This window comes from Catharus ustulatus, chromosome 7 (assembly GCF_009819885.2).
Source record: "Catharus ustulatus isolate bCatUst1 chromosome 7, bCatUst1.pri.v2, whole genome shotgun sequence".
Classification (NCBI taxonomy): Eukaryota; Metazoa; Chordata; class Aves; order Passeriformes; family Turdidae; genus Catharus; species Catharus ustulatus.
The window spans coordinates 17,787,078-17,809,769 of record NC_046227.1 but is presented as its reverse complement, the minus strand read 5'-3'; the positions used below and the strand labels follow the sequence as shown (position 1 = coordinate 17,809,769).

The 22,692-nt window shown below is 38.7% G+C and overlaps 1 protein-coding gene across 3 annotated transcripts in view; it reads left to right on the top strand.

The window, feature by feature from the left end:
- Nucleotides 1-22,692, top strand: part of RAPGEF4 (Rap guanine nucleotide exchange factor 4) — a 150,387-nt gene that overhangs the window by 81,238 nt on the left and 46,457 nt on the right. For 2 of the 3 annotated variants that reach the window (XM_033064173.1, XM_033064175.2), the window contains 5 exons: nt 13,171-13,224; nt 13,523-13,629; nt 15,209-15,330; nt 16,756-16,939; nt 21,788-21,872. In XM_033064173.1, the coding sequence (XP_032920064.1) occupies nt 13,171-13,224; nt 13,523-13,629; nt 15,209-15,330; nt 16,756-16,939; nt 21,788-21,872 (552 nt within the window). The remainder of the gene's footprint in view (nt 1-13,170; nt 13,225-13,522; nt 13,630-15,208; nt 15,331-16,755; nt 16,940-21,787; nt 21,873-22,692) is intronic. The other variant, XM_033064174.2, reaches the window with a different exon arrangement.

Here is a 22,692-nt window from a genome sequence, read left to right as displayed (position 1 = left end):
CCCAGCTTATTTCCAATACAGGTTGTTACACTGCTTTTAATTAGGATTACTCAGACACACTTGTTTTCATCTTGGTGAATGAAATTATATATAAGCAATTTGTTCAATAACCTTGAATATGAACTGATGGAGAAAAAGCCAGTAGTTTAGCAGAATTATGATCATTTCTTCATAAACCTTCAGTATTGCTGTGTCCTTCCTCACTCTTCATATTAACTGACTTTAAATTTAAGAATCTGAGGAGCCTAGAGAAACACCTTCTCTCATGCAGTTCTTTCCTTGTAGCCTTTTGCAGAATGGCTCAGGTGGTTACTTTTCTCCTGAAGGTGTTTTCTGACCCAGCCCACCTTGGAGCCTCCTGAGCAGTGACTCCAGAAGCAGGCGTAGGCGAGAGTGGCTGGACAATAGGAAGATGGTGGGATCATCAGCTCCCAGAGCAAAGCACATTTGGGCCCAGGAAGAGTCATGGCTCTACGGCTACTCTTCCACAGCAGCTTCCAGTGACCTGCGCCAGAGTTGCAGAGCTTTTCCTCCTCTGTGTACCTTTTCCTATGTCAACATCCAGCTGGGTGTGCCCTCTTTTCTGTAACACTGATGTTCCTGCTTGCCTGGTGGTAAGGGAGCAGAACTGTCAGAAACACATAAACCTTTTTTTGGGGCTTAACTATCTTCAGTTTTGGATGAAAATAAGCTTCCTGGCCAGGGCCAGCAGAAGCTACAGGATAGGGCCTAGGTGTGGGATTCAAGGAGGCAATGAACCACAGTGGTCCGTGCTGAGACTGCTGTGATCTGTCTGCAGCTGTAAATATCTGACCTCAGCACAAAACTCTGCTGGGTCTGGCAGCTATGGGCTGACACTCTCTCCTGCCCCATAGGTGGCATTTCTGCCTACATCAGCTACACAGGAAGCAGAGGGAGAATTGGCAGGGAATTGCTTTTTCAGGCTAGCTTGCAGCTCTCTTGCACTTCACTGCTGAATTACAAAGGAATCTCTGTGATTTCAGTATCCTGTGTTTAAATACAGATTTGTGTAATGTACTCCTGTTACCTCTATAGTACATAGAGAGACAGAAAATATTTGTTGCCTTGTCCCTACCTCTCCTCGAGTTGTCTTAGTTGTGTTCGGAGATAGTCCAGATTGGGGATTTTCAGCTTTAGTCTGTAGGCTTCTATTCCAAATGTGTTTCTCAGTGACACCTGAGAAATGCCTATTGTCACTGACTGAACTTGACTGACAAAGCTGTAGGGATCCACGAGCCTGACAACCCACCTTCCCTTTTGTTTCCCCTGATTCAGTTCAGATTCTGCTCAGTGTCAGTGTTAGCTGCTGTGAATTCCAGGACAGTGTTGGAAAACCTGTGTTGACAAAACTGTAACAATAAGGTTTCTGGCATTCCTTGTGCTGTTAATGTATAGCCAGTGCCACAGCAATCCCGGGCCTCTGTAATAGAATGGCTTTCCTGTCTTCCTGGTATACCTCTCCTGGGGGAGAGGAAACCAGGGGCTGCCTTGCTGGAACTCCTGAATGGTACTTAACTCTATTCAGTTGCTTCAGTGTTCCAGTCAGAGTTCTTGAAATGCTGTCTTTTTTAAAGTTTTGTGTTTTTCTGCTGTGTGTTTTGGGGTAGAGAACCTGGATTTCTGCCTGAAAAGTGACCTTGTGGCCCTGCAGACACTGGACAATCTGCAATAATACTGGGCTTCAATATACCAGAAATTCCTCAGGGCAGGATGCTTTTTCCTTTCCCCAAGACAGTCTCCTATTCAGCTGTCATGGAGAAGCTGAAGATTCCTACATTATTACAGAAATCCTGGAATTTTTTAAACACAAATTAGCTGGGAATACTCTGTGTACATTCAGTATTTCTAGGCACTGATTTGGATTACAGTAAATAAATTTCTTGGGAACAGCCATGATTTGCTTAATGTGGTGCAACAGTCGTTATCCTTTACACAACCCACCAAAGAGTCAGTAAAGAGTCAATTAAACCAAATAAGATTTTGAGATTATGTTTAGAAAGTGAGTGAGTGGTTGACAGATAGCAGGGACAGAATTTCAGCTGGACAAAACAATACTTCTATGAGTAATATGAAAATCAATGCCAGCATTGAAGAAAAATAGGAAAAAGAGGATAAATTACAAAATGCATACAGTAGGTGCTCTTCCATTTCACAAGGACAGGGCTGGTTCTGTGATATCCCTAAAAGCCAGACATCACAGAATTTACACAGCTTTGGCTGCATACTGAGAGGTAAAAAGAGGTCATCTCTTTCAGAAACATGCTATGGTGAATTGGGATGTAAAGAGATGTGGTTAGCTAGGGAAAATGTCAGGTAGAGTAATTTTGCCTCTCCATATCCAACTTGGGTTAATTACTGCAGTGTTCTGTCTGCATTTAGAGCCAGTTTTTTTCTCAAGTTGCAGTAAAGATTCATTTAGCAACAGAAGGGTCTCAGAGTATGTTTAGAAATGTCTGTCCCTCACTAGTTAATCAAGCAAGATGAGCTAAATTCAAAACAAGAAAAAAATGTGAGCAGGCATGGTTTATATAGTAGCAAGTTAGGCAGCAGCAGGCTCTGTAGAAAGTTAGAGAGAGAGAAGACGCAAATTTGAAAATACAAAATATTTACAATTTTCCAATTAAAATCATATCTTGTAATTGTGTGTGTCAGGAATTAAAAGTGTTACTCTTTTGCAATTTAATCGGAGAATATCTGCTGTTCACACAGATGCACATTAAGTCAATGTTTGTATTTTATTTACTGATTATTCCCAATGCATTATGGAATTAATGTGAAAAACAGAGCATACTGATCTGTCTTGTTCAGATCAATAATTTGATTCTAAATGCTTTTCTGTGTTTTTAATCAATACAATTACTGACACTCTATCTAAACACTAAATGAACAAATTAACTAATACAACAGTTATGGTTTCATTTCATGCTAGTTAAATGTGTGAGACCACAATTGGATTTTTACCATAAAATGAAAAGAAAAGCCCTTATGCTACACAACCTGATGTGGATGAGAGTTGGATGAGATAGGGTAGGTGGCATGGTTCAGCACATCAACACCCACCACTTTGCCAAGCTTTTTGTAGACATTAATGGAAATATAAGTTTTAGTGAAGATAAGAAGGTTGTTTTGTGGATATGTGTCAAGAGCAGAATGCATGTCTTTTCCACTGACACACAAATATGTAAATTAAAACAGTGCTTGAGGTTTTTTTTATGTTTATGACAGAAGACTTAAAACCAAGTAGAGAAGTACTTGGCTGAAGAAGAATATTTATGCTTTTTTGTAAAATGTGTTCTGAGCAGGCCATCAGTTTGGGATTTCTTTCCTCTGTTTATTTTCATATACTACAGAAACAACCATTTATCATTTTAGGAAATAATTCCATGTAGATGGAAAACATCAAAATAGATGAATAAAAATTTCCTGGGAAGTAAGATACCAGAAGGTGTTGCACTGGATATTGTTAGATTATTCCTTCTCAGTTTCATTTTTAGCAAAAAATGATTTCTGAAAAAGATGACAGGAAGAAGAATGAGGAGTAGATAGGGCAGCTGGACTCTGAGGCTCATGTACTGCACTCGTTCAATGTTTTTTCATTTCATACAATGTATTGTCCTGAACTTGGAGAATAAGGAACATGAAATCACCAGAAGAAGCATAAAATTAAGGTTTAAATTAACTTCTTTTGCCCACTTGCCAGAGGCTTTACCTTGTTGCTGACGTCTGCAGGGAATTCAACCTTCAATGTCCTCTAACCCTGTCTCACTTTGATGACTCTTTCTTTCTATGTTAAAAATCATTGTAAAGTTCCCAGCATGAATTTGTAGGCACTAGGCTTCCAGGATTCCAGTTGCAGCATTCAGCAGTGTGTTCAATTGCTTATTCTCAATCATTTGTTGAAGTTGTGAGTAGGCACTGTTGTCCCCATTTTACCATGGAGAGGTTGAAACACTCAGAGGTGCAGTGACTAGTGGGGATCACGCACACATAAACTGCTGTCACCCAGGAGGCAGTGGTCCTCTTGCCTCATGTGAGTAGTGTTTTAACTACACTGAAGTCGAGAATTTTCCACTAATTTTAACAGGTTCACAATTTCACACATAATTCACACTCCATCCAGGTTTTGGCGCCCTTATATTTGACATGAAATTACTTAATTTAAAATTTCACTGCCTCATCCTTAGAAGGCAGTTCTGGCATCTGGATGTAATTGAAACCTAGGAGAGCCCATCCAATCCTGTTTTCTAGACAGAGTACCTTCTGAGAGTCTTGAAGTTAGGAGTAGCTTGCCAGAGTTAAAAAGGTGTCTAGAAATAAGTGGGTTAAATCCTCCAGAAGCTCTTTGATCTTTAACATCCCTTCAGTTTGTCTTTTAAATAGCTGCTGTGTGCCTAGAGCATGTGTGAGAGACAGGCCTTAAAAGCTGGTAACCTTGCTGCCTAATATTTATTATACTTTTAAAGTCTTCGTCATTATAGCTTGTTTCTAAAGAAACAAATAATTTCAGGTAGGCATACTTTTAAAGCCATGTGTACTAAGAAACTAGTGGTTTGCATGAAAGACAAAAAAATGTTTTATTCTTCCATAGGTTAAAGAAAAGCAGGAGCAGAGAAACCCTGACAACACTGGCTTGAAACTCGTTATAACCGTAGTCACACCTCTATCAGAATATTGGGAATGCTTGCAGCAGAGTTAGCATTTTCTGACATTTTATTCAATGCAGGCAGTGCAGTTATAGCAGCTGTTTCATTGTAGCAGGGAAGTAGAAAAATGACGGGAAAATAAGACATCATTAGCCATGTTCTGGGGGGCTTTGTGCACTGGTCATAGTCTATTTCAATATTCTTTTTCCCTTTGACATTCACAGTGAAGTGTCATTTTTGGTAATGGCTGAATCATTTTGTGTTAAAAGGAGGGACATTTATAGTTTGTCAAGGAAACATTGTAGAAGTGTTAATAATGTGAATTCAATTTAACTTTCTAAAATAAATTTGCTACACTGAATATTTGAGAATTTAAAGAACACATTTTCCTGTTTATGTGCTTAAAAAATGTAGATTACTAAAGAAAAGCGATTTGCAAATGTATTTTAAAATACAGCATAGTCTTTGCATTGTATTACATTTAAAGAATATCGATTTGAAACCAATCATCATTACTCTGAATATTTTGATAGTAGCCCATTTGCGGACAGTATTCAAAGCATTTTACAAAAGTAGAAATTATTAGTATTCCTCTCTCCAAAAAGGGGAAAATGAAACACACTGTGATTAGGCGATTTGTGTAAGGTCATGCAGTCAAAAAAACCAGAATAAAACTAGGGTCTCTTTAACCACTAGCCCTGACGATTTCTACTAGGCTATTTTGCTTGGTTTAGATAGTTTGTAGTTAGATTATGGGTTTTTAAATGAGAAGTTAAAGCTATAGCTTTATAGCTATATAGCTATATAGCTATATATAGCTATAGCTTTATAACTTTATGAAACTCAGAAAATTTTTAAAATTTGATCACTTTCTTCCCTAATTCTGCAAGCATCCTGTGACTGTGTGTCCATACAGTCATACCTTGCCATTCTCCCCATTTTTGCTGTTTACAGATGCTTGTTAGGAAAATAGAATGGTTGTCTTCTGTGAGCATGGGTGGCTTGAAGATCCTTTGGTAGTACAATTTGAGATTGTCTAGACTGGTCCTTTTAAAACAAGTGATCTTCTTGGGTAATTTGTCCTTTGTTAGTTGCCAAGTATTTTTTAATTACTAAGTCTCCTACAGACCTGATATGAGGTCAGTCATTGTCAGTTTTGGACTTTTCCAGTTAGGAGATGTGAGCAGGTACTTTACTTTTTGGCTGCCTGTGTTGTCTTGTGGAGCACAGGCTGGTTCTCCCAGCTGCTGCACGTTGTAGGAGAGTGAAGAGGAGAATGTGTGATAGAAATGATGATTGCACTTCTATTTCCACTTTTTTTGTCTTCTAAAGGGATGTGATGAAACTCCCTGTATGAGCCATTCATCTAAGAGTTGGACTTGGTGATCCTTATGGGTCCCTTCCAAGTCAGAATATTCTGTGATTAGCTCTGTGATTAAATATGACTGTCTAGGTGGGACCCACAGCTCAGTCCTGGTACCATGTCCCAACCATCAAAAGTCCCCACAGCAGGGAGTGTGGGCCAAGGTTTTTTATGGGCTGTGCACCCTCAAGGGTTAGAGGTTATCACACAGATTGTTTCCTGATGACAAGCATTGCTCAGTACCTCAGCATATTCTATATGGGGCTACTCCAGAGATCCAGTATAGGTTAGTATAGTCACAGTGCACAGAATATTCTCTCTTGGAAAGGACCCACAAGAATTATAAAGTCCAACTCCTAAGTGAATGGCCCATATGGAGATTGGTCTGCAACCTGGGTGTTATTAGCATCATGCTCTGAACAGCTGAGCTAATCTCAGGAGAATTCCAACATATTGATTACTTTTTCCTTCAAATTCTCACCAAAATGTTCCAAAGGACCTTCTAATGACAAGATCATTGGTCAGCTGTTTCTTCCATGTTCACCAATCTGCATTCAATAAGTGTACTGTTTTCCCTGTAGTATCCTAGCAGAGGTTGGTTCAGTCTGCATAGACACTCTTTCACTGCATCTGGAAATAGGACCAATGGAGATACTCTGTCCATAAAGTACTCTGTCAGAATACTCAAGATACTCTGTCCATAAAGGCTGCTTTCCAGCTGAAGATGCACTCCAAAAGTTGTGATACTGTATGGTCAGCTCTATCCCTGTTATATCGTTATTCTGAGTGCTGGAAATAATGGCCTGTATTGGAAAAAGAGTCATCTCTACACCACCTTTGGAACTCTTATCTCTGCCTTTGGTCTGAAGCAGCACAAATACATGACATTACAAAAAGCCTGAGAAAGAATGGTGAGAGTAGAAGTGGGAGGTGTTGTGTGGGAGGGCAGTGGGGGACTGGCTATGATTCTGCCAATATTGTGGGAATGTTTTTTTTTTTAATATTTTGTTTCTTCCCATGTGAACCAGATAGGGCACTAGAAGTCTTTTGGGAGATGTATACAAAGATACTCAGAAATGTCTGTCATGATAGGGCATTAAGAGTCATTCAGAACCAGTAAGAACTAAAGATGCTCTTCCCTGAAGTACAGTTAGGAGAGTCAGATGCTAAGGGCCTGTTTCAAAATTCATTGAGTCAATTAGGGACTTCCTTGTGATTTCAGTGGGATTTGGATTAGACCATAAATCACCAATAGTGGTAAATACTGAGGATGTAAAACAAGCAGACCTCTTAGTGATGTGGCTGTTGCTGTTGACACCTTTCAACGTGTGTGGCTTTTGTCCTTTGTTTGTTCTGGATCTCCCTGGCAGCCAGCAGGAAAAACAGATGTCACTTGCAATTCTTTTCAGTTCCCCAGCTGAAAATAAAGGGATCAACAGCAGTGCACAGGTTTATCTGATCACCCTGGTAACATGCTGTGGTTAACTCCAATCAATACTGAAACTTGTTCTCTGTTCAGAGATGAGCTACACTGAGGTCATGAGAAAAAAAAAAAAAAGACGATTCATTGGCTTTTACTTTATTTCATCTTAATTCTTTGCAGTACACATATCCTACGTTTGCTTTTGAGAGAAGCAAATTAAGTCCCCTTCATCACTTGGTTTTATAGATCCAAATTGCTGTAGATCTAAAGTTTTCATTCATATGTAAAGGCTCAGAAACATTCCTTTACAGCTATTTAACAAGGGGAATAGAAAAATCTATTTTTGTAAGGGATGTTTTTGGATTTTATTTAGCAGATTCAAATAAGTTGACAAATGCAGATCTCATGGTAGGTCACTATTATTGTTGTTCATTTTATTTTTTATTTGTCTGCATATTGCTCAGTGATGTAAGAAACACCAAAATAAAGACAGGCCTTGCCCTGTAGTTTGAAATCTAAGGCCTATTTCTCCACAGATTAAATGTGTGCATAAAATTATACACATGAATAGTCCTATTTAAATCTGTGGTATTGCTCTCATGCATAAATATTTGAATCTTGAAAGGAATGGAGGCTAAAATTATTACTTCCTCTGCTTCACCCCAATTTAAATAGGGAGTTTTGTGATTGACTTTGTGAAGGGTTTGTTTGAATGGCTCAAATGTGAATCCATAAATGTACAGGTAGGGAGTTTGTCAGCGTTAATGCTGAAAGCCTTTTTACCACATTTTCTCATAATAATTTTCTGCTTTCCCTTACCAACAGCAGGAGCTTTTTATTCTCTATCCTCCAGACCCGTATGACCTCCTGCCCTACAGGGGAGATCAGCAAGTCATAGCAAACTGTTTGAGTGTGTGGTATTGCTGTGTTGCTTTACCTCACACTGAAGGAAAGCTAAGAGCAGGTACACTGGTCACTCCTGTGGCCAGGAGATGAATAATAGTTTGTGAACTATAGTAATTGGCTTGCTTAACTGAGCTCTTTGCCTCATAACTTTTCCCTTATTCAGAAGTCCTGAAAAATGGGATCATCAAGGACCTCTGTGCCACATGTATGAACTTTAATCTCATTAATTCTTCAAAGACACCAGGATGTGTTAAGAAGTCAATTAAACACTCTCCTCACTCTCTGCTGGGGTTTTTTGGGTTTTTTTTAGTTTTTTAAAGTGCTTTCTAAGCAATCCTTAATGAAAGATCCAGGAGTGTAAAGATTCATGAAACAATTCTTGGTCTTTAGCCAAGCTGTGACTACCTCTTACAGAATGCTTTTTTTTTTTTTTTTTCTGATGAGAACTTGTTGTTGAAGCCCTGTATCTCCTATTAACTAATTGATGTTACATTTCTCTGCCTTTCAAGTATGTCTTGCCTTTCTATAGCAAACCAAGCCCTGTGTTTCCATTTATTGCATTTCAGCTAAGCACTAGTGCAGCCAGAACTCAGTGCAGCAGCTTTGAAAGACTGTAGCTTTGGGGACTCTTTGCTGGGCATGTCTTTTGGATGATGATGGCACTTGTCCCTTAGGAGGAAGGACTGTATCAGATGGGATCTGTTACTGATCACCTCCTTAAGCACCACCCTGTGGCTGAACTCGTTTTAGACTTGTAAAGGTTTCCTTGAAAATTGAGCAGTACCCTGTAGTGAGGCTAAAAACTACTTCAGGAAAGCACTGAGTCCACCCCAAAGCCACATGCACACTGTAGCAGTGTCACTCCTGACAGATCCCTTGTGTATCCCCCCAGAGATGGAGGAACCAGACCTGTCTGGCAATCTGCTGCTTTTCACTGTCCACACTGCGAGGAAAGCTTCAGCAATGCCTAAACTGAATCTTTCTTACAGCAGTTTAAATTATTTCCTGGTCTCTGCATGATGGAGTAGGCCACTTTTTTCTCCTTTTGAAAGGCCTTTTAAATCTGAAGGCTTTTTAAAATCACGCCTCTGCTAAGACTTGCCTTTTCCTTAACTCAACAACTTTGATTATTCATGTTGTGCTTTCTGTTTATTCTTGTTGCTTTCCTCTAAATTCTGGCCAGCTGGTTTAAATGCTTTTGGACTAAAATAGGCAAATGAGACACGGTGCTTTATATTAGGTCTTATGTAGGCTGTCTAAAGCAGAACACCATTATGTATCTAATATATTACTACATTCCACCACAGTATTTGCTGCTTTCACACAAGTATGGCATTGGTTATTCAGTTGTGTTTAATATTTAAATATTTAAAACATTATAAACCTTTTTTCCTTTCCTGTGGTACTACACCAAGATACTTGTTCCTTACCCTGTCTTTATTTCGCTAATTCCACCTGCTTCAGAAATGTAGTCATCACTCTGTGTTGCATAAAAGCATCATTTATTTAGACCAGTGTTGTAGCTGTTTCATATTGTAAACTTATTCTGAAATGTATGTGCAATGTCTCCCATCCTGAAGTCTCCTGCAGAATCAATAAAGGTGTATTCTGCTTCATCCTGTGTTGATATTTAATATAATTAGAAGTGATATATTCTTGAAAGCTGCTTACAACAGAGCCCTGGTATGACTGCCAGTTTGACTTTGCTTTACTGGTAATTGCTTTAAAAATGCACTTTTCCAACTAACTTTGCACCTATTTTGTAAGAATTTAATCTGCCTGTTGCAGAAGAGAATATCTGATGAGAAAGTGCTAAAGCCTTACTAAAGGGTTGAAAATCTACTGTTCCTTATCTAATCTATTGATGTGGCTACTTGATGATGAAAAGAAATTAGATCAGTGTGGCATGACTTGTTCTTGATTAATGTACATCACATGAGGCTCATCTCCCTGTTCTTTCCCAGGTGCTTACAAATGGACTTTTTCTAGGAAGACTGACATCTGTATTTTTTCATCTTCTCCTTTTCCATATTTCTGTCTTCAGCTGCCTTCCTTAGACCCCAAGAGTGGCTGCTGATGGTTCCAAGATGGATGCAGCCCTCTTTAAGTTTCTTTGAGCTCTTCAAGTTTCCTGCATAAAATGCTACAAAGCCAATCTGAAAACAGCTAATTTATATTTTTGGGGTTTTTTTAAGGTTGAAAGGTTACTCCTGTCATTCTGCTACTTAGGATATTAACCATCTCTCTGCCACTGATCTTTCTAATGAATGTTGATTAAAAATAAATCAAAAGTTTCTGCTGTGAATATATTTCCCTCTGTTAAACGGTAGCTCAACACTGTTTTCTTTGTTTTACTACTAATGTGCTTGTGGAATTTTTTTTACCTCTTGACATTTCTTGGCAGGTCTGTCTCACTTTATACCTTTGCTTTTCTAATTCTGTCCTTTGTTATTCAATTTATACTTGCTTTCTCTAGACCCTCTGCTTTCTCCTTTCTGTGTATTTCCTTCTTGTGTGTCAGTGAAAATTTCTTTAGCTGAGTCTTTACTTCACCTTCTAGTTAAGTTTTAGTATATATTGTATATATGATTAATACTGTTTCTTTAAGTACTTGCCAGCTCCCATGAACTCCTTTTACCTCCTACTTGTTCCCCCATGACCCACTCCAGGATTATAGCTATCAATATTCTGTTTTTATGGAAACTTCTTCCTAGTCCATTGTGTCTGCTTTAATTCTCTTTCTTCTGTAAAGTTCTGACACTGAATAATTTCACAGTCACCTTCACCCAAGTTATGTTCTATCTTTGCAGCTGATCCTTCTGTATTGGTCAGGATATAGCTGAACAAGCCTTCCTGCTGCTTTTTGCAGATTCTTGTGCTGTGTCTTAGCTTTCACCTTGGATTTTTCTGTACTTTTGAGTTGAAATTTCTTCCAAATGCTGTTTTATATTCTGTTTTGATTAGGTTGAGAGACTCATTGAAAAAATCTTCATCCATGTTCAATTTTTCACCTATTAGTTTATGCTTTACTGTTAAAACTTAATTGAAATTCGAAAGAATAAGAAAAGTGCATTTGTTTTCACTAGTCTGTTGCTCTAAAAATCTCCTATATTATTTGTCTTACACATATACTCCTCTAAGTATATTCTTAACTAGAAATAAAATCTGGAAGCCATGTAAAGCTAGTTTGAGATTGTTATTCAATGGTTTTGTTTTCATTGGAGACATCTTTGGAAAGCTTTTTGCTATTTTTTGCATGTGTTAACTGCAAATATAGACTGTCTAGCACAGATTCCACACAGTTCCAGAAACCAAGAAATATTGAGGGATGTGCTACTGCTCTTCTGGCTGGACAGAAATGTTTGGAACTTATATGAGTTTATGAAAAATTGTTGACTTATTAAATGAGAAAAATTAGGAATCCCCTTTTAATTGTATTAATATGCCTTTTCAGACACTTCTTGTAAGGTATGAATAGAAAAAAAAATCCTTTTGTTTTCATATACAGGCTTCCATGTTGTGATTATTGATTTCTGTCATGTGCTTCCTTCATTTTCCCCTTCCCAGCTGACCCATAGTTTCCTGGGGTATTCTTAGCTCTTAGCGCTGTCTGTTAACTACAAGGACTTTGTCTCTTTATTAAAATCCCATGGGAGATAATGGACAGATGCCCAGCTGAAGGAAACTGGTACCTGGCAACCCAGAAGTCCCTGACTCGTGTTTCACCGCATTCCTGCCCTGGCTGCCTTGGCTTTGCCATAGGGCTGTGGGGGCACTGTGGCTGCCATGGGCCAAGGTCAGTCTTGCCCTTGTAGGAGAGCTCTGCTCAGCCTGATCTGCTGTTGGCAAGCCCTGAGCACCAGCCAAAATCAGCCCTTGTGTCGTGTCTCCTGACATTGCACTCTCAAAGTGAATTTGGTCCATGCTGTTAACTACCAGGCCCAGCAAAGCCAAAGGTCTTCCCATCATTCTAAGGCTGCTGAAGTTTGGTTTTGTTCTGCCTTGTCTCCATTTCTACAGTCCTTTAACCTTTCACTTTCCTTTTCCCTCTGTGTTGTGCCATGTGCTCCCTGTCTCCATCTTTCACCTGTTTATGTGCCTGTTTTCCCATTTCTCTCATCCCCTTCTCTCTCTTCCTGTAGAGCCTCGATGGTCTTTCCTTTCACTCTTCCCTTTGTAGAACCAAGCTACTTGCTTTGTTCTTTCCTTTTTCCTTCACCAGCCCGTTTGTGAAGGTCCTTGCCTGGGTCCCGGCAAGTGGCCTGTGTGCCTCTGCATTTCAGAGAGCAGCTGTAAAAGGGTTGCCAGCTCAGCCTGATGCTAATTTAGAAAACACAGATAGTGGAAGAACTCTATCTCCATTCCTGTTTCTTGTGCTGTGCTGTAAGGGAGAAAAGAGCTGAATAGAAAAAGGTGCTGAAGGAAGAGAGAATTTCTGGGGTGAGGGGCTGAATGGCAAAGCAGACGTGTGGGGGAAGGCTGTTGTGCAGGAGGAAGAGCTAACTATGCCTGTGCACGCTCTGGTCTGGTGTGACCTTCGGTCATTGCCCATTTCATTAGTACTTTACAAAGTTTAGCACAGATTTGTTATTCATCCTCACATGTCATGTCACTGTTTTAATTTACTGAGTCTCAACTACCAAGTTTGCCTTTAGGATGTTTTCAGAAGCTTTTTATATATTCATCTCTCCTGGACAGAGCTTGGACTTTCACATTATTCTTTGTTATTACCATTTTTTTTGTTCTTTTTTTAAACTTTCTTTTATTTTTCTGAACAACCTTAAAAAATTATTTAATTTAATTTTATTTTTCAGACACCTCTTATTGATCCTCACATCTCACATCATCCTACTAAAACCATTACACAGGTAATAGAACATAGATGTGCTGTAAAGCCAGGCCGTTAGACAAATGGAAGTAACTGTTACCAACAGTGTGATATGAATCAGCTGAAGTGGTGCTGTCTGTTAGACGTGAGATGTATGTGAAATGTAACATCCCAAATATATACTACATTGCTCTGCAAAAGTAAGCCTCCGTGCAAGAGGACTTTTAATACAGAAAAAAAGAGCATTTGTGTTTTGTTTTGCAGAAAGCAGTACAAAGATTCCAAAAGGTTTAAAGTCTGAATGTCTTGGTCTTTTTTTTTTCCCCATGATCACCAAGGTTCCTTCAGAAAAGATCCTTAGAGCTGGAAAGATCTTGAGGAATACAATTCTGTCCCGAGCTCCTCACATGATAAGAGATCGTAAATATCATCTGAAGACTTACAGGTGTGTGAGCTGATTGTATAGAGGTCTCTGAATTTTTATGCCTGCCATTCTCTGATGTGTCATTTATGCCTTACCATACCTGCAGGTCTCAAAAGGTCTGAAATTATTCTGTGATGCTATTTGAATGTTATGCAGTCTTTAATGGGCCTGGTAAATCCTTTCTGAAGTAATTTGACTGGAAATTGAGTCCATGATTGTGAACAGAGCATTCACATACAAAAACTCTTCCAAAGTTAATAGCATAGTTAGCTGCAATATTCTGTGTAGTACCACGTTAAAATGTAGATTCTGTTCTCTTTGTGTATCAGTAAGAGATAATAGAAAAGTTCATTAATATTTTTTGTTCCTGTACTGATTGCTACAGCAGTCTTGCTCACTGTGGCGTTCTGAAAATTCACCTGGTGAGAAACATTCCTGATGCAGATTTGCTGCTCTATTTAACTTTTTTTTTTCAGTGTATTTCCAGGCTCTCTTATCTTCCTGCTGGTGGCAGCACAGTCTTGCTGAAGTGGGTTAACAATGGCACTTGTGAAATAGAAATCTTCCTGCAGGGTGTCAGGATCTACCTACTATTAACTTAAGAAACAATCTGTTTTAGTGTCTAATGTTTAAATCAAGTGCCTAATGCATTATTCAGAGTGGTTTTAAGTTTTTAAGTAAAAATTACGTTTAAATCTCCAAGTGTGTCTTTTTCTAAATAGTAAGTCAGTATGTTACTGATCTTCATTTGAAATAAACGCATTGATTTTCCATATTTCAGCCCAAAATGTATTTCATATATAAAGGTATTTAGCACTTGTGAGTTGATTAGAGAATATGTCACAATATAAAATAGCTAATTATTCTAGAAGAACAAAAGAGCATATATGATAAATGAAGAGCAATGCTGGTCCAAACAACTGCACCATTTTCTCTTACACATAACTAGGAAAACTCTTACTGTTCTGCTGAGCTAGGGAGTGTTACAATGACTGAGTGACCATGTGGCTTTTTGCTTTTTAAACCCTCTTTGGGTTCTTCAGAATTTGAGACATGCTGTTGTCTGCCTCTGGGTCAGTCAGGAGGTGCAAGGTGACCAAGACCTTGCATGAGAGCGCCCCAGGAGCACTGTACCAAAACCAGTGTCTCCAAATACAGTGTGACACAAGTTTGATTACAAATGCAGGAACACCCTCATAGCACTCACTCTTCCTGGGGAGGCTGCATGACTTTTACAGTATTAAATTATTGTTTTCATGCAAGATTCTGAAAAGGCTGAGGCTTTTGCTATCCCATGGTATACAGAGGTTTCTTTTGAAAACTGGGTTGAAGGTTGTGGCACTGGTACTGCAGATTTTGTACAGGCTCGATTTGATACTCTGAACTCTGCAAAAAACTTGTTTTGCTAAGGTGATCCTCTCAAAACTGGACACCTTCACTGGTATTTCAAGCATGTGCATGTAGATGGTGGCATGATTTTCTGCTGGAAGAATTGACTAAGTCTGTACAGAGTTTAAGATATCACTGTTGTTGGCAGTCACTATGAGCAGTCTCTCTTGGCTACTTCCTTTTCATTCCTGGCTATTTATCTGTCCTTCAGGCAATGCTGTGTGGGGACAGAACTAGTTGACTGGATGATGCAACAAAGTCCTTGTGTCCATTTACGAACCCAGGCTGTTGGCATGTGGCAAGTACTGCTGGAAGAAGGTGTTCTCAACCATGGTAAGATAAACAGAATCTTGATTAAAATATGGGTAATGTGTGACATCAACACAATTCTTTTTCATGAAAAAGAAAGGGATCATGGTCCAAAAGAAATGCCACAGAGCAGCCTGTTCAATCATAAGTGCAAGTGCAACATACAGTATTATTTGAATCTTGGAACCAGTATACTTTTTTAACTTACAAGGGTATTGCATCATAAATGAACAATTTATAATGATAGCTCTAATTATACTTATGAGTACACCGTCTTGTGCTTATATTGTTAGAACTGAGTAGCACTTGGGCCAAAACCAAGGGATGTATTACCATACATAAAACTAATCATCAAAGATTTGCAGTGTTTAGAAGTGAGTGTGAGTACTTATGTTTGCTCAGATCTATAATTTTGGAATGATTTCCATTGGTTTTGGAGCGGTTCCCAAATTCAGCACACCAGATATTTCAGTGCAGAAATCTGGGATTGTGTGTTAGCTTTCTGATTGCATTTTACATTGAGATTCAGTTTCCATTTGTCAGGATTTAGTTGGTAACAGGATATTACAGCCCTCAAAAGGGTAGGTTTCTAAAGCAATATTCATATTTGAAGTTTGCACGTACACTTTTATTAAATGTACAAGAGCAGCTCTTACAGTAAACTTGCAATTATTATCTATGTGCTTCCCATATCCCAGGAAGGAATTTCCTTTCTGGGAAGGCAGATTGTTTCCACTGCTCCCTTACCCTAAGGGCTCTAACTTGAATTCCTGCCATATATTCATTCCATTGAACTCTCAGGGGCAAGCTATTGCAAGCTGTATCGCAGTATCCAACTCAACACATCACTCTGACTTGCTTGGAAGACCAAGGGTTTGTCCTTTGCAATATCATGACGTTACTTATAAAGGTCTTCTTTTGGCAGTTCTTCTATTAAGTTATTCCACCAGGACACAGGTCAATGAACTTGCTCCTGAGATTATACATTGATGATACACATTTCTGCTACATCACAAGGAGTTTAGTTGCTTTTGCTACCTTTTCTCAACCTGTCTAAACATGTACAGCAAAGTCTTCATGTTAGAAATTAATAGTGTAGCCATTTTCCCCAGTGTAATTTGTTTGATTAAATGAAATGGTTTGCAGCAATAAGAAAAAAGAACTAATAAGAAAACATATGCATGTGTGTACAGGTATGTATACACACCCACAACACACCTATATGGAAGCCTTTTGGAAAGTATTTGTAGTACACAATTTAAAAGTTTACCCTTCAAGCTACATAACTTGGACATACATGAGAAATAGTTTCATACTCTTACAGTTTTTCTGTAGCTTTCTTTCCCTTCTTAAATAAACTTTATCTAACAAACATGATACTGCACAGATTTCTACAAGGTTTGCTTCGTTGAAGAGCGTTCAGTATTTGATGTGTGACGTTGTTTTCAGTGGACCAGGAACACCACTTTCAAGACAAATACTTATTTTATCGATTTTTGGATGATGAGCGTGAAGATGCCCCTTTGCCAACTGAGGAAGAGAAAAAGGAGTGTGATGAGGAACTACAGGATACTATGCTGCTTCTCTCTCAGATTGGGCCAGATGCTCATATGAGGATGATTCTCAGGAAACCGTAAGCAGAATAATGAGTTCATATTATGGGTCTTGTGACATGGAAACAAGAGAAACCTGCATTGATTATCAGCCTTTTTTCAGCCAGCTTTGTAGTGACTTCAAAGCAACCAGTATCAGCTCTGTTTGATCCTCCATTGAAGGCAAGCATTAAGCAGGTAGGGTTTAGTGGACATGGCAGACATATTTTACTGCTAATTAAACACACTGAGAATAAGGAATAACTTAAGCTGACTGACCTTCACTGAAAATTTACTTGTAAGGTGCCATTCATGAAGACAAGTACACAGGGCTGGATCCTGCTACCTTGAGGCCATTGACAAAGTTTGTCTTTGATATGGGACAGGAGCCCTGCCCACAGCGTGAGAACATTTTTCGTAGTAAAAGATTTTTGAATCACCTAACCCAAGTGCTTGTTCCGGTTCTGTTTCCATCTGTATCCTTCCAGGCTCCATTCTTGTTTAGATCATAAACTAATTTTGACAGCACTTCTCCAAAAACTTGCTAAAAGCATTAAATTTCAAAAACTTGTCAAACACTTGTGCTTATAAAACCAGGAAACACTGCCATGGAGCAATAGTATAGCTGAAAGTATGCATTCTCTTTCTTCTCCTTATTAGAGATCTAGTCAACACAACCAAAGGAGCATTTGCTCCCTGTCACACACATGGACCAGCCAGACTGAAGCATGGTGTTTCTGTACACCCTTAGGGAGTCATGGAATTGAGGTTTTGTTTCCTCAAACACATGTCCTGTGCCTTTTCCACTGAGGAGCAAAAGTGATTTTTTGCACCTCTGAGCAGACACAAGTCACCTGGAGACAGCAGTGCTGTGTGTGCTGGGACCCTGCTCCTTTACCTCAGGCCAACTGAGCAGGTCATCTCTTGGAGAATTTCCCTTTAGGTTATTGTGGGTTTTGGCTGCCTACTACGTTTGCTTTCTGTCATGACTTCCAGAAGAGCGAGTGTAAGTTTACACTAGCAGAATAAATATTGATTGTCATCTGGACTGCTTACAGAGAGCTGAAAGGCTGGAAGGATACTGTGGAAAGTACTGCTCTTCTTTCTGTGATGTCACTTGCACAGCATCACTTGAAAGAATACTAATAGGAGATTTTTCATGGAATATAGTGAGGAGAAAGAGGTTTTCTCAAGACTGATATTCATTTGACCTTTTTCCATATCCCTGCTTTTTGCAGCCCTTCGCTCACTGAAGTAAGCTTGTATTGCCAGGGACTGTATTAACTACTCTGTTCTAGTATTCAGTTTACATACATAATGATTTTGTTAGTTGAAAATCCTCCCTGGACTGAGCTGCAGCAAAGCTGTTAAAATCTCCATGAATCCTCAGAGTCCTGCTAGTTTTGACTAGACACACTTACAGCTGCCAAAAGTTCAAAGGAATTGTCAAAGCTTCAGAGATGCTGACTCTAGCTGACCTGAGCAGGACCCACAATTTTTAAACCAACACAGCTGCATTTTATAACAGTAACCGTTTCAAGAGAGGTTGCAGAACTCAGATAATTACCCTGAAAGAAATAAGACAATATTCTTTGATGAGAAGATTACTTTGAGAATTTGATTGTATAATGAAGCTGTTGCTTTGAAAGGTACTTTCTATTGTTCAAAATCTGAAAATCTCTAACAAAAAGTGTCATTTGTTTTGACAGCCAACTTAAAAATTTCTCTGTTTATTACATTAACTGCAGCATTTTAACTGTCAAACTGTGAAAGAATGTTCTATAGTTTAAAAAACAGAATAGAGCTCAGGGAAATTTTTGGCAGGCTCTTGTTGCTATTGTGTTTTTTTTTCCCTTTGGAAACACATATACTGAATGTGAAAATAGCTTTTTGTGCAGTAGCAAACACAGCTCTCTGCTCCTTATAATGGCTGGAGCACAGGTGCAGACCTTGCTCGAGTCCCTGTAAAATTACTGTAGAATTAATACAGCTCCTCCTAAAGTGTTTCCCCCCTTCAGTATGAAAATATGTCCTGATGGTAAACCCTAATTTAATAGGATGCTATAATACAAAGCTAAACACAATAATAACAGTAGTCTTTAAAGGAAGAGTTGTATTCATCAGACAACAGTATTTAGCTAAGATGATGTTTTGGATTACATTCCTTTTTAATGCCCTAGCCTAAAGTAAGTTGGCAGTGTGACTGAAATAATAAATCTGTGTTACATGTTCTTGGTGGCTTCACTTAGCACATTTTTTTCCTAGTAAAGAGCATTTGACACTTAATCACAATGTTATGGGGTCTCTGATCTTTTCCCTTGTTCTTATTATCTGAAAATTTTCTGGTTAGCTGTATAATAAAAATAATCAATTATACTGCTTGGACATACATGGCTTGTCAATGGCAAAGTACTATGTTATTGTCAACATCCTAGTCACAGAGAAGCTCAATGTCTGACCTTGGTAAATTCTCCAAGCACTGAACAGTTTTTATTGATCACTTAATATCACCTGAGTTCTGTCCATTAATGTGTACCCTCATTCCCTACCTATTCCATTTATTATCCGCTCTATAACCAGCTATTGCTGTTAGAATGTGTCCCCTGCAGAAACTAGGTCTTTACACAGCAGGATCCTGCAAATCAACATCAGTGGGCCACCACACAGGTTTTAAAGACACAGTGATGCCTAATATCTCTCCACGTGACATCTGCAGGAGCAGGAGTAAAGACTAGGTACAGATATCTGCTACAGATTGTCAGTCCTTCCAGTGTGCCAACATAGGAAGCAAATGGATATGCTGAAAGAAGAGTCTGTCCTTTTGTCTTGATAGAGATATGATATAGTAAGACGTCATCCTTTTATGTTTTAATTTAATGTAGAAATGTCTTAATTTGTTGCACTATATTTTCCAAGACATGCTGGTTTTGCAAGCATGTAATAAAATTAAAGTTACTACTTCCCTACTATTTATTTAAATCCTTACCTTTTGTTTGCTAGCTAGTACTGGCTTAGTTTTATGCTGTACTTAATTAAGCTACTCTGCATAAATCACTAGGGGTGTCAACCTTGTAATTTCAAGCCAGATGCAGAAACAGTAGAATATTTTGAGTCACTAGAGGGCATAGCAGTACCAGACCAATTTCTGGTTTTCCCTTAACAGTTTATTTGAGAAAAAGAGTAACTTCGTTTGAGAAAAGAGTAACTTCGTCCAAAATGTTTTTTAGTCTAAATTTGTCTTTAATCTGGGTAATAATAAATGCATGTCATTGGTAAGTGTAGAACAGAAGAAAAATAAAACTTGTTTAGCAGAGATGTCAGTTGTACTTATGTTCTTATGTTTTCTGTGACTTCTTCAGTACTTCTTTCATCCAAAAGAAGTCTCTATCCAGCTACTTTTTTTAAAAAGATGCGATATAACTCCAAAGTGACACCGTGGGGTAATCCCTGTGCCTCACACATGATGTAGACACTTGAATCAGGAGGTGACTAGGCAGAAAACCTGTAGAGCACAGTATTTCTTCTTATGGTGTTCCTGAGCCTCTAGATGCTAATCTCCTGTGATACGGACATTTTACGAGGAAAATTTCTATCAGAAAGATTCACTGTAGTTTTTTCTTTTAGGGCTGTCCAAAGATTCAGCTGTGCTGTTAATTCTTTTGACACCACACATTGCAGACAGCAGGGTTTAGAACTGTGCTTATTATAATGGAGCATGTAAACCTTCTCATTTGGAACTCCTGCTCCCAGACTGGACTTCCTGTTCCCATTTCCTCGCATCTTAAATTTATCCTCTCCCTTATGTCTTTGTTACTCTTTTATTTTGTTCTTGGCCCATTGAATTAATTACCTGTAAGCTGCTTTTCTCAAATCTAAACCATATTGTTTGGAAGGACTTATAAAAGTATAAAAGTAGCTTGAAATAATGCTTTAAAGGAATTTTTTTTCCTTTGTGTGTCTGTATGTCACTCCAGTGTGCTGTCTGAAATTATATGACAGGAGAATTTGTTCTTTTAGAAAATAATGTTGTATTAGATACTGCAACTGAAGAGAATCTTGTGACTGGGAAAAAGATTGGGAGTTACCCACAAGCTCCAACTTCTCCTGTATGCTTTTTATTAGATCCTCCAAAGCATCTCTGACACACTGCAGTTGCCACAGTATTTGTGTCCTTCTTTAGCAATCTGAAAATTTTGTTTAGGTTACAGAAATGCAATTATTTCAGCCACAGTGCCAGCCTCCTTACTACTCCTTGTGCTAGAGAATAATTATTCCTTCATCAAGGCATGTTTTTTAGTAATGGCAGCATCTTGTGTTTTTCAGTGAGAGAAGCTGAAACTACTGAGTGGTTCTTATTTACCTTTGCGGCTAAACAGCAGCACTCAGCATTAACTGTGGAACAGTTGTTAGCTGTCCTCCAAGATGCACTGCTGCATCTCCAATTTGTTCAGCAGAAGTTCACACACTCCTTTACAAATCACTACTGCTGTGTTTGCTACAACTAATTAGTGATGGATGTGAAAAATAGTGCATGCCCCACACTCAGGAGTCCTTTTGAAAGGAACAAATCTTTATGTACCATTTCTGATTTATTTGACCATTTTATACATATATATAACTCTTGATTTAATCAGAAAAGCTGCCTAATCAGGATCTCTTTAAGGTGGTTGCCATGGCTGCTGCTCAGTATCATTCAGGTAGCATTCACAGAGCTTCCATCCTTTGTGTGTTTCAGTCCTCCAACCAGAAACATCATTCAGTCTCTGTTTAGTGAGGCTGTACCCTTCAGTAGACAGTGCAGCAGCATTTTGTGTTGTTCTGTCCTTCTGTGAAGTATTTATTTTGGGCATTTATTGCATTTAGTTATCCCTTTAATCTTCTCTCTATAGCCCTGGCCAGAGAACTGTGGACGACTTAGAATTTATATATGAAGAACTTCTCCACATTAAGGCCTTATCTCATCTTTCTACCACAGTAAGTAATTTTAAAAATTATCACCAAAAAGCGAGACTCAGTTTTTACTTCTGGTTTTACTTCTGACTTTAATAAAGTTGGAGAGCATGTAACCATTTTCATTTATACTTTCCATGCAAAGAATTTATTCCATCTCTGAGAATCACCCAAGCACTGTGCAGGTGCACTGTGTAGGTTGTCTATTAGATATCAGATAAAATTCTCTTCAAGTATTTCTGCACAGCCCTGTCTCCCTCACTTGGCACAGGTGCCACTGTCTGGGTCACTATCCATGTGTAAATGAAGGTACTGGTACTACTGAATTTTGCAGAATTGATTTCTGTAAGGAATCTTGGCTTGAACCAAGTTAGAGGAGGAATTGCACTGTGGAGAAAGGTGCCCTGTGCAGTGCTTGCTGGTTGGAGTTTGGTCACCGAGTGAAAGAAAGCTCCTCAGAGAAGTGGTCGAGAACAGCACAGAGAGCCAAGGATAAATGGAATGGACAGGAGAATGCACCTGTTTAAAGTCTCACGATCACTGATACACTGTGTAGACAACTGAAAAAAGCTAAATAGCACTTTAGTTGGTAGCAATAAGATCTGGATGCATTCAGAAAAAGGAAACTAGTCAGAAAGTAGATCTGTATTTGAGAATACCTTCTTCAGAATCTCTTGTTATTTTCAGTCATTCTCAGTTAACTTAGATGCAGCTACTTAGGATGCTGCATTACAGAAATGCAACGCAAACATATAAAAAACTGAACAAAGTTTTTGAAAAAAAGTAGGCATTCGGAGTTGGTATCTGAATTACTACATTGGTGTTAAGGAAACTTGCCAGTTTG